The sequence below is a fragment of the Thamnophis elegans genome, chromosome 10, assembly GCF_009769535.1.
Source record: "Thamnophis elegans isolate rThaEle1 chromosome 10, rThaEle1.pri, whole genome shotgun sequence".
NCBI classification, from domain to species: Eukaryota; Metazoa; Chordata; class Lepidosauria; order Squamata; family Colubridae; genus Thamnophis; species Thamnophis elegans.
Window position 1 is genome coordinate 24,945,029 of NC_045550.1, and position 12,518 is coordinate 24,957,546.

General features: G+C 36.7%; 1 protein-coding gene across 5 annotated transcripts in view; it reads right to left on the reverse strand.

Moving 5' to 3' along the window:
* The window catches only part of ARMH3 (armadillo like helical domain containing 3), a 154,200-nt gene that overhangs the window by 101,707 nt on the left and 39,975 nt on the right, over window positions 1-12,518 (reverse strand). For all 5 annotated transcript variants that reach the window (XM_032225543.1, XM_032225546.1, XM_032225547.1 and 2 more), the window contains one exon: window positions 12,033-12,121. In XM_032225543.1, the coding sequence (XP_032081434.1) occupies window positions 12,033-12,121 (89 nt within the window). The remainder of the gene's footprint in view (window positions 1-12,032; window positions 12,122-12,518) is intronic.

Here is a 12,518-nt window from a genome sequence, read left to right on the forward strand (position 1 = left end):
AAAACAGCAATGCCAAACAATCTCTCCCTATAACAAAGTTGCAGTTAAAACACGTTTCCAAGGTAACTAAGCTCCCATAGCAAACGTTGCCATCCAAGGCAATCACTACTTGGGACTAAGACAGCTGCCCTGAGTCTCTGTGATAGCAGCTTATTGGGAACTTCTCCCAGTAGTAGGCATTAGGTATGTTTTATTCAATGGTTCAGCTTTAAAAAAATTCATTGTCAAATGATTCAGCCAAAGAGTTGGAATGCTTTATATTCTACAGTCAATAGAAACTTTTCTTCCTTCCATTCATATTTTTTAACAATTTGCTTCCAGCAATTATCCAATATACAAAAATCACAGGCTGATAACAATTTCTTCTAATTGGGGAAATTCTGTCACATGAAACTTCTGGATTGCAAAGTAATGTCTAGGGAACACTCTGATCTGTGCTCAGTTTGGTTCACTCTTCATTTTCCTCCAGCAACATTTTAGGCATTTCATCTCCTGAAGCAAATCTGATGGGGATCCATGCACGATCCAATCCAAGGCCATTGTTGCCATTTCATTCTAAGTAGCGATTATGGCCTTAGTTGAGCTATGTATTAGAGTCTCAGGGAAAATCCCAAGCTCTCCCTGAAATCCTACTTGGTCCATCAGGGACCTAGGCCTCTTTGCCGGCATGCTCACCCCAGCTGAGCTCCACTGCACATGCGTACGTGCACATGCCTCCCACTGTTTTTCAGGTCTCTGCAACACATGCTGTTTAATCAAAAATGCAGCTAAAACACTATACAAGACATCAAGAATATAACTATATACATCCAACAGGAATAGGAAGTGCCTCACAGGAGCAGATAGAGGTAAACCCTAGAGAGGAAGGAAATGAATCACTGAACAATGGAGATGAATGCTAGAGAGGAATAAAGCTGCATACAAGGCAGACATAACACCTGTAACAGTGTGCATATCCATGGGGGTGGGGGGAAGCATGGGGAGCACTTCCCCACGCTCCCTCCTGCCCCATTTTTGGTCCTAGGGGGCTTCAGGGAGGCCTCGTAGGCCCAAAATGGGGGAATTACATATGGGGCGTGTGTGCAGGGGAGCCGGGAACAAAGGGGGGGGTGCACGCACATTGTATTATGGGTGTGGGCAAGTGCATGCTGTCTCACCCACATGCACACTTTCGGCATACGAGGACAAAAAGGTTAGCCATCACTGACCTAGGCTAAACTGATCAATTCAAAGAACACAAAGGAAAAGTATATATCTTCAAAGATCTATTAAAAAATAGTCTCAACATAATTAAGATCTGCATTGTTCTTGTGGACTTAGTGAAGAAGAGAGAAAAAATGTTATGGCATTAGAAATTAGGAAATATCTTTCAAATACAGTTAAATGTCATCCGGACTACGTATCCTGATGGTTTTGGAAATACACTTCTATTCTATTTGTTCCCAGTGTCTCTACCTCCTATTCACTTCAAGGCTGAATTTATGGAAGAGACTTTGAGCATGAGAAACCTACTCTTTGTATACTGCCCCCTTTGAAAGGCGTAATTGCAAAAGGAAGGAGCATTTTTTGTTGCAGAAGAAAGCAAGAACCCTGGATCCTTTGATGCAATATTCTTTCATAATAAGGATTATACAATAAGGGCAGCAAAAATATTTTTCTGTCAAAGGTATGTTTTAAGTTGTTTAAGGTGATCTGGTCACTCTAGGTTACAGATCTTCAAATTTGGCAACTTTATGACTTGTGGACTTCAACTCCCAGCAGAGCTGGCTGGAGAATTCTGGGAATTGAAGTCCACAAGTCTTAAAGTTGCCAGGTTTGAAGACCTCTGTGCTCTAGGTAGATAGGGCTGAGGGAAAGATTTACAGGCTCCTGTGTGGACTATTCTGGCACCTGTCAGATAAAATGACTCAGATTCATTCTGAGTGGTAGACTAGCTGTTCACGTCATATAAAGGCACCTGTGGTGCAGTTTTCACAGTTATCTGTGACTCTATTAGTTCCGATGAAATGGACTGAGTCCTTCAAGCTGTGAGTTCAACTATCTGTGGTACAGATACACGTCACTCCTGGGTGGTTAAGGCTTCCCAGGAGTGACATGTAATTGGAGCCATGAAATATTTAATGCTCCTTGTGGGAGGTGTGATGTCTACAGGAAGCAATCGTCCACCCTCTTGAGGCAATTGCTATACTCAATGGAACTGGACACTTTTCATCTAGCCTCCAATCTTACAGATATAGGAAAAGTTGTTGAAAAGCTGGCTGGTCTGCAATTTTAGAAGGTCCCAGAAGAAACAAATTATATGGACTCCTTTCTATCAGAATTCAGACTTGCTTGTAATACTGAGACGGCACTGGGGGTCCTTGACAATAACTTCTGAGATGAGGCGCTACATCCACCCTGGGCCTCCTTAATCTCTCAGAAGATTTACCATCAAGTATGTCATCTTTTGGGGGCAGCTCAGGGGACTGGATGTGAAAGGTAATTGTTCTAGTACTTTTCCTCCTAATCTCCCCAAATGACCTTCATAGGTAACCATACTGCTCTCAAGGCTAATGATCATTAATTCTCATGACTTTCATGAATTCACCCAACCTTTTTTGAAGCCAGCTAAGCTAGAAGCCAGTACCACATCTTATGGTAAAGCAAGAAAAAGTTATAGAAGGTAATGGGCCCAACATAGGAAGCAGTGACATTTAGTTTAATTGAATCAATTACATCTCTTATCCAATTTCCTTTTGCTGTGATAACACCAGAGGATAAAATATAAAATAGCTAGTTTTTCAATTGTTATCCATAGGTTTTTATTTTAAAAATATTGTGATTGCTACAAACCTTAGACTAATTTATAGAGGGGCACTTCCCTTTCAATAAAATGACCTAGGAAAACAATATTTTTTCCAACTGTTACTCTTTCTAATTTTGCAATACTATCCTAAACTGAAATAAATCAATCTTTGTAGCATGAAATTACTATTTTATTACATTACACGGATAAATATCCAAAACAAAAGAAACATAAATGTTATACATCTACTGTATGGAAGACAGGTTTCATACAGCAGAATGAAGAGGATATATCCTTAAGGTGACCAGATTTTCAGATTGGTAAAGAGGGACACCTTTGACCAGGGCAGTGGGGGGAGGGGCTTGATTAAAAATTTTATACGGAGGAACAAAAATTTTCATATAACGCAAAAATAGTAATTTTTCTTTATTTAAACATAACTACAATTTACAAATATAAATTGTAACTCTTGCCAAACATCAACATTTTGATCACGTGACCATGAGGATGCTGCAACGGTCGCTAAGTGTGAAAATGATCGTTCAGTGTGAAAATGGTCATCAGTCACTTTTTTCAATGCCATTGTAACTTGGGTCACTATACCACCTTTCTTGCCACAGTTCTTAAGTGAATAACTGCAGCTGATAAGTTAGTAACATAAGTGAATCTGGTTTCCCAAATTGCCTTTGTCAAAAGGCAATTAAAATGACCCCAGGACACTGAAACCATCATAAATATGAATCTGTTGCCAAACATCAAAATTTTGATCGCGTGACCATGAGGATGCTGCAACGGTCGCTAAGTGTGAAAAATTGTCATCAGTCACTTTTTTCAATGCCATTGTAACTTTGGTCACTATACCACCTTTCTTGCCACAGTTCTTAAGTGAATAACTGCAGCTGGTATTTTGTATTTTGGATAGAATCTTTTTTAAATAGTCTAAGACAGTGTTTCGCATTCGCTGGCTGGGGAATTCTGGGAGTTGAAGTCCGGACATCTTCAAGTTGCCAAGGTTGAGAAACACTGGTCTAAGACAATTTTAAAAAAGAATCCACACAGAATAAATTGAAGTAAAACATTTCAAAGTATTGTGCATAGAATTTTTTAAAATGGTTTCACTTCAATTTATTTTGGATAGAATCTTTTTTAAATAGTCTAAGACAATTTAAAAAAAGAATCCACAGAGAATAAAACTTTTTAAAAATCCTATGCACAATAAATAAAATATTATTTTAAAATACATTAAAAAATAAAAGAAAAAAAACCAGCTCACTTACCAGCAGGAACAAGTGAGCATTCCAAGTCAATCCAGAATGATATAGATGTTAATACAAAGAACTGAGCAAATTAAAATGGTGAAATTAGTCAGGGAAATATTTTTCAAAGAAACTTTGCCACCATTTTTTTCCACACGAGCCGACCTCCAACCTCTGTGCCCCTCCTCTCCGGAAAATCCAGGAAGTAACATTTGCGGCTTCTCTAGCCAAGTATTTCCTGCAGCTCTATGGTACTTGGTCATTTTTTCTTATAAAATGAGGTAAAAGGGGCGGGGGGTTCCATTTTGTTACTTTAACATTTTAAGATCTTCAATGAAAGTACTGAGACAGAGAGAGAGGTTAGTTAGACAGAGAATCTTTTGTCTTGCCCCGGTTAGGATTTCTTAAGCAAATCCACTGGGCTTTCAACATGAAGCCAGAAAATCGGGACTTTTTTAAAACTCCCTGAGACACGGGACAAATTGTTATAAACCGCCTTCTGCCAATTACCTCCCATAGACCCATTAGATCCCACAGATTAGGCCTCCTCCGAATTCCATCTACTGGCCAATGCCAGCTGTCGACTACCCGGAGGAGGGCCTTCTCTGTGGTTGCTCCGGCCCTCTGGAACGATCTCCCCATGGAGATTCGGACCCTCGCCACCCTTCAGGCTTTCCGTAAAGCCGTTAAGACCTGGCTGTCCCAGCAGGCCTGGGGCTGTTGAGTTCCACCCCTACTCAAATTGGTTGTGCTTGTTGTGACTTTTTAAATTGTTTGTATTGTTGTTTTGTTTTTGTCTTACTTTTTGTATTTGGTTCCCCTCCCCCCTGGTTTTGTTCAGCCGCCCTGAGTCCCTTTGGGAATAGAGCAGCATACAAGTCAAACAAATCCAATCCAATCCAAATCGTGACTGTCCCGCTGAAATCGGGACGTCTGATCACCTTATATATCCTGCTTTCTTTCTTCCAACCATCAGATTAAAATTTTGGTGAAATGGTAGAAATGGTGGAAAATAATAAGCAAATAAAAGATTTCAGTGGGCTTGAGAGTGGAATAGGGAAAATTGAAAAAGGGGGATATGTCCTAACAAAGGGAAATAAAAAGAAAAAAATAGATTTCACTGGGATTGACAGTGGCTTGGGGAAAATTGAAAATGGTGGACAAGTCCCAACAAAGAAAAGGGAGGCGACAGGAATAGAGAATTGGGACAAAAGACTTGTTAGGGAAAAATCAGATATTTAGAAATTGTTACATGGAGCATATAAAGTTGAGGAATGTGATTTACTCCTTTACATGATAATTAAACTGAGTTGCTAACTGATTGAACAGGATAATGGAAAGATAATTGAATATAGGTTATATGAAATATGGATACATATAGAATTCTTAAGAAGATGAACAAAGTGAGATCTGTATTGCTTGTTATTTTACATAGCAGACAATTGAATTGTAATGAAGGATTGTTATTTAAAGACAATGAAATGTAAGCTAAGGTAAGATATGGAAAAATGGAGGGGGAACATGAAATATACTTATAATGAGACTATAAAAACAGAATTAAAAATTTGGGGCGGGTATACAATATTATGATGAGAATATCTGGGAATTGTAATCAGGTCCACATTTCGGCCAAAAATAAGTTGGGGCGGATAAAAATATAATTGCTATATATATACTTTTTTCTTCATTTCTTCAAAAAAAAAAGATGTTAAAATTAAAGAGGTTTATTGATATGAAATTATAAATACCATCAACATAAAATGAAGCTTGCTCAGAGGCTGAAATACACCAAGTAAATGAGATGAAGAGTGTGGAAGAGAGGAGAGAGGTAAGGGAAGAAGAGAGGGTAAGGAGAGAGGGTAGGGGGGAAGAGGAAGAAAGAAAGAAGGAGTGGAAGGGGGAGAGAGGAGAAGAAGAAGAGAGGAAGGGGAAGTAGAGAAGAGAAGGATGACAGAGGGCAGAAAGGAGGTAGGGAGGAGGAGAGAGGGAGGAAAGTGATGGACAGGGTACAAATATGTTGTTTGGAGAGCAGAGGAGCCAGTAATCGTTTTTGGGGGTTGATAGTAAAACAAATTGATGTTAATATTTAATAATATAAAATAATGTTGATTATGTAACAGTATACATGTGGTTATTTGTTATGAAAATGAAAAAATAAAAAACTTTTTAAAAAAGATTAAAATTTTGGTATAGTCAAATGCAGATCAGATAGAAAGCTCTGTTGAAAAGATTTTGTGTAGGAAAACGCTAACAAAATTTAACTGCAATGAACCTTGGAGATAAAGGAAGCTAACATTAAGTAATAGGGTATTGGATGCAGTGTCCCTTAATGCAACTTCCTCATAAAATCCTGTGGAAAGATTTTCTGCATGCTTCTTGAAAATCACACTCCAGAGTTCTTACTCATATAGATGCCCTACATCTTGAAGTATGAAAATACAAGGTGGCAAAAGCAGGAAGCTAGACTCTGGAAAGTTTTTACCTAATCTATGCCTCAAAACTTACATCATGTCAGCTGTTGCCTTAGGCCACCCTCACCTATTAGAGAAAAAAATGAAATCTTCTTAAATGTATTCTGCCCATGATTTATTAATAAACACTTCAGCTGAGAAGAGGTTGAGGGAAGGAACACCACAGTAATTGACTGTGCAGTTTTTAAAAAATCATAAAAAATACCCAAGCATAAGGCTATTTGCCATCTTATTCAAAAAGGCACAAGACACTGACTAATAAAGAAGTTATTAAAAAGACAGGTTCTGGCTGAATATTAAGAAAAGCAGCAAAAGCAGATCACAAATCCCCAACGGAAGATTCCTGCACCGAACACAAGAACTTGAAAATCTAAACGGCTGTTGCAGCACTATGATTCTATGAAAAAGTAGAAGTCTGCGAAAGGCCCATAAACTATAATGGAAGAAAGGTTAGACCTGAAATGTGTCATAAAGATTCATTGCTTGAAGTGATAGCATTTGTTTTAAGCTCTCGCCAAGTCAAGAGAAGGAAGCTAAAGCATAAGAAGCAAGCCGACGTGGATGTCAACTGGATTATGCCAGCAGTAAGACCATTTAAACTATTATCTTCAAGCATTTAAAGAGATATGCCTAGAATCAGAAAGCATCAAGTTTAAATACTGCATTTTCTCTCTTATGACAATAATTATTTAAAAATTGCAGGGTATTGTTTTTAGCAACTCTAGGGCAAGAAACACATGAAAATTGAAAGTCCTTATATAGGTTTAAAACAGCTGTGGAGAAATGGGGAAAACAAAAATAAAGATAGAACTCCCCAAAATCCAAAGAAAGAGATGCAAAAATCTAAGACCTATTCCTGAAATTCCTAAGCTTTGCCGAAACATGAAATGATGCTTCTAAAAATTTGTCCACTTTAGTCTAAATAGAGCAAGACCTCACAGATAATGCGGTAATCACATTAAAGTGGATGACTCAGATCATAGGGCATATATCACCTAGAAATGTTCATTGAATTAACAAGCAGTAATCAAAGCTAATAGTTCTGAAAACTAAAAAAAGGTTAATTATTAAATCAAATTAATTTATTATAATGAACAACTTTTTAGCATCGTCTACCAGCAGGTTTCTCATGCTAAAACTATTGAACAAATAAAATCAATTCAACGTTCTAAACAAGTAAGAGTAATTATAAATATTAACTTTTTTCTAATAAGGGAATTGTGAACATCTTTAAAGCCCCAATAATGACATAGCTTTCCTATGTTTTGCAAAGTTAATATTTCAATGCTTGCATTTACATTTGTTAAGACAACTACTACTAAAAGGTAGTTCCTAGGGGAATAGTAGGGATTTCTTGGCTTACAAGAACTAGCTACACTGAACTCCAAATTGCTATATAAGTGTTCAAAAACACTGGCTTGAGAGAGGATCATTTACAAATTGGGCCAAACATCAGCCACATCCTACAGGGAGAAAATCAGACTATCAGCTTCTTTCTTATGAATAAGGGCATCAAACCTTCCCAAGGAACAATTTATCACAGATCTACAGAGATGGCAGGCATTTAGGACAGGATACAGTTTACACTGGCAGGCTGATTGTCAATTGATCAAGAAAGCAAAGACATTTTGCCAAAGGTAAGTTGAGAACTGGTTTAAAAAAACACATCTAAATATATGTTGTAAGCTGAGACACATCTGGTTATATAGCTTTGGAGGCAGGATAAAGGTACCTTTGTTATGGATTACCAGATAAGTGAAAGAGAAGGATATACATGAATGTGAAACTTGACAGCTGCGTGTAAAAGGCAACTGAAACAGTAACTCCACTGATAATCTGATATACAGGTAGCTTTTATTACATGAAACATACTAGATATCACATTCTAGAACACTTCAAACTACAGATAGCCCACAACCTACAACTGGTTACACAACAACCATTCAAAATTATGATGGACTTCAAAAATAATGAACAACCTGTCCTTATAACTACAACATTACACCCTCAAGGTCATATCATCACATTTGGGTGATTGGCAACTGGCTCACAAGACCAGCTGCAGCATGCCGCAGTCATGTGACTGCAATGACAACATTTTTAAAACTGTTTTGCTAAAAAAAATGGCAAAAACTAGCTACTGATATACTGGATTTGCTTAATGACTGCAGTGACTCACTTTATGGCTGTCATAAAAATTGTCATAAAATTGAATCCAGGCACGTTGTACCTTGATTTATCAATGCAACAACTTACACCCAGAATTCAGAACTCCATCGTGGTCATAAGTTGAACATTATAATAGTTGTATGCTGTCTACACCCTTTTTTGCTTTTTCTTGTTTCTATAAATCTCAGTCTTGCAAAGCACCCATCATAAAATAATAGAAATATGTGTTCCTGACAGAGAAATATTAGAACAGATTGGAAATTCTGCTGATACAGAAGCCAGCACAAAATATCAGAGTCAATAGTCAGACTAGCCAAAACAGTTCCTATGATGACACATTGCTTATTTATTCCAATTTGTTAAATGTTGCTCTGAAGCAATTCACAATAAAACAATGGACTAGTCCCCCAATTATGTGAATAAACCTCTACTTGATAAACATGTGATTTTTCTAATGGAGGAGATTGTAAAACACTTTGATTGTTTTATATGTAAGTGTCAGTTTCCTGGCAGATATTCCTGATTCCTCTTGTCTCCTGTTTTAGTCCAGAATTCTATTCTCATATCTTGGTACAAAGCAAGGCCTATACAGAGCCTCATTTAAACCATTCCAAATTACAGGTCCTTGTGTTTCAAGGCCTCTACCAGTCACAATCTCTTACAAATATCTGTCTTTATTTCTCCCTACAATTTTCTCTTTAAGTTGGTGTAAACACAGCCTTCTTCCTGTTCCTTCCTCTTGGGTCTCCAGGCTCCAATTCTTTATGGATATAGCCTCATAGTTCTTGAACAAGCCTGTAAGAGGCATTTAAAAATCTTTTTTATTAGATTAGTGTTTTAGGATGAGTTCTGGTTGCTATGGGTTGCAGTTTAAGATTAGCTTTAAATTATGGGTGAATATGTGCTCAATCCTGTTCTGAGATATTATTTTAAATATACTGATTGTTAGTTGTTTTAGTATTATTAAAAGGAGTCTGAGCTAATTTCACTGTATTGCATTGATTTGTAATTATTGTATTTTTATTTTCTTTAATGCCTTGGTAAGTGCTTTTATTATCATTCATATATTAATCCAAAAAGTTATGGCTATCCTGGCAAAGAATGTTGAATGAATTACCAATAGTTATTCAACATAATTTACTAAAATGTATAATATTAAATTAAAATAGTTGATATTTACATACTATAAATAGAAATAAATCTGGTATATCACCAGAAATACAATTTTTAAAAGTCTGCATAAATAGAAAAGATCTACATACATTAACAAGCATACCTTGATGATCAGAAAACAAATGAGATTCCAAAAAGGCCTTCTTCTCAATAACTAACTTACTTATGTCTCAGCACAAGGTAATATTAAAAAAAACTTTGAAGCAGATCTGAGAAATTAAACAGGTTGATTAATGGAACTGTTTTCAACCTTAGTTATTTTCTAAATTCTTTATTCACACACGCACTTTGAATAAAAGTATATACAATAAAATAAAAAATAAAAAACACTACCTAAACCTTTAATCATCTCTGATCTAGATTCTTCTTGGCCAAACTAAACTCAATGATTCAGTTTTAGGCCACTGTTTAATGAGCGAAACTAAGATATCAGAATTGTATCCATTCATTACTCCAGTACAAATGCTATGAAATGTTTTGAACTTTGGAAATTAAGTAATTATGAAGAAAGCCAGCACAATTCTTTCTGATCAATGATATGGTATCAGCTTTTTAGAGAGAAATGAAATAATCAATACTTAAATCCAGTATTTTACAGAAAACTACTATGAATTTCAACAATGAGACACAAAAGGAAAATCTACATCCAATTGTCTAGATACAGATATTTTTTGTCCTATGGCTATTAAATCCTATTATTTCATTATTCTATACTGCCTACATATTTGTTAAATAAAGTAAACATTTACTTAGCTTTAACTTAACTTTTGCAGAATTAGATTCTGCAAAAACTACTTTAGGTAACATTAAATATAGCAGCTCCACATCTTATATTTATCTGATACATCGTATACTTTTTATCTCTAATATTTAGAGATGTGAACTCTGATGCAACATCATCTTATCAGTTATATCATTATCCTAAGGCAACTAACAGAGGGCAACAGGGAGTAAGAGGCAACAATTATAGAGTTCCCAGAAAATCCAGTTCACACATCAGTTCTACGGCTTGCCAATAATATGCACAGAATACTTTCAGAAACCTGCTAAAGGAAATATTCACAAAAGGAAATATTAATTAACTTATGTAGGATCAGAAAATAGCAGCAGTTTCATCTATTTTTACAGAGTTCCCATAAGGAAATTGCTAGCCAGCTTTCCACAGTATTTTTAAGAACAAAGCTTTTGAAAAGCACTTTCAGGAAGAAATTCACTGAAAACATAAATTACAAGTACAACGTACACAGTTCCTTAAACGGGCAGGATGTCTGGGCTTTTTGAGAAAAGCTTAATGAAGTCATGGAAAACTTTTATAAAGACAGAATGGTTAGTTGTACTTATAGCAAGGAACAATGACACAAAACAAGAGACTAGATAAATGTACTGCTGCAATCTAATTCATTTCCAAAATACATGCTAATCTCTGAGAATTAAGTTTTAATATCCCCCATTTCATTTGCAAAACATCCATTCAGAGCATAGTGTTTGACAGAATTGCTACCCAAAAGTCTGCTTGCATCCCTTTGTCATTTTCCATATCTTTGAATATGCTGCCAACAATAAGAAAAAAGAAAATATGTCATATTAAAACGTCAGAATACGAAATCAGAAAAAAACTGATCGCACCTTTTCCAACTCTTCAATTTAAAGAAACAGCATAAACTTTCATGAACTACAACTCACTGCAGCTCATAAAATCTTATGCTTTTTCAAAAAACGGATGAGTTAGAAAATGTGCTACCAGGCTCCTAAAGTTTTTTTGCCACCATACGTTAACATGGCTCTCCTCCTGCCATGTTAGAACTCAGAATTCAGTATGCTGAAAACACACACAGAAAAAGACTAACAAAACTGCTATCAAAATGGGAGTTCTGTGTTGAGGTGAAACAACTACAGCATCTCAATTCTAAAATATGAAACTTATCACAGTAGATCCCATAAATGGTTCCTCTACATGGAAAACAGTCTTAGCACCCAACAAAAAACAAAGCTAGAATTTTAAAATATTAATTTATTTTCCTTGACTCTCCAATTTGTGTTTTCAGGTGAAATCACCTACAGTCAAGTCCTGGAATGTAGTATACATTTGCATTGCATTTAACACTTATATTAAAACTATGAGCACTGACTCTATGAAGGCATACATCAGCCCTTAGGACGATAAGACTAAAAACGTACCTGACCAGAGTTCCCTCCAAGTATAATGAAGTCTCACTCTGCACTTTTTCTGGTAGCAAAGCAGCTTGTGCACTATTTGAATACAGCACCTGGCGAAAAAATAAAGGAGCCCACAACATAATTAGCAGCAAAATGACCGTTGTCTTACCTGAACGGTCCTTCTATGGGTGCTGCGAAGGGAATCCAATCATGGGTTAACTTAGCCCTTTAGCCTTGAGACCGAGTATGTAAATTTCTAGACCACGCCTACTCTGGCTGGACTGTTTCAGTTTCGCACGAAGTCCGCCAAAGAATAAGTATGTCAATGTCCATCAAGCAGTAGGCAATCCCGGTACTAAGGAACGGTCAAAAGTCCAGTCAGAGATGAAGTTAGTCACAGAGTCACAATCAAGGTGGAGCCCTGGCCAGCCGAAACTGCGGGCGGGTTTGGATTCCCTTCGCAGCACCCATAGAAGGACCGTTCAGGTAAGACAACGGTCATTCTCC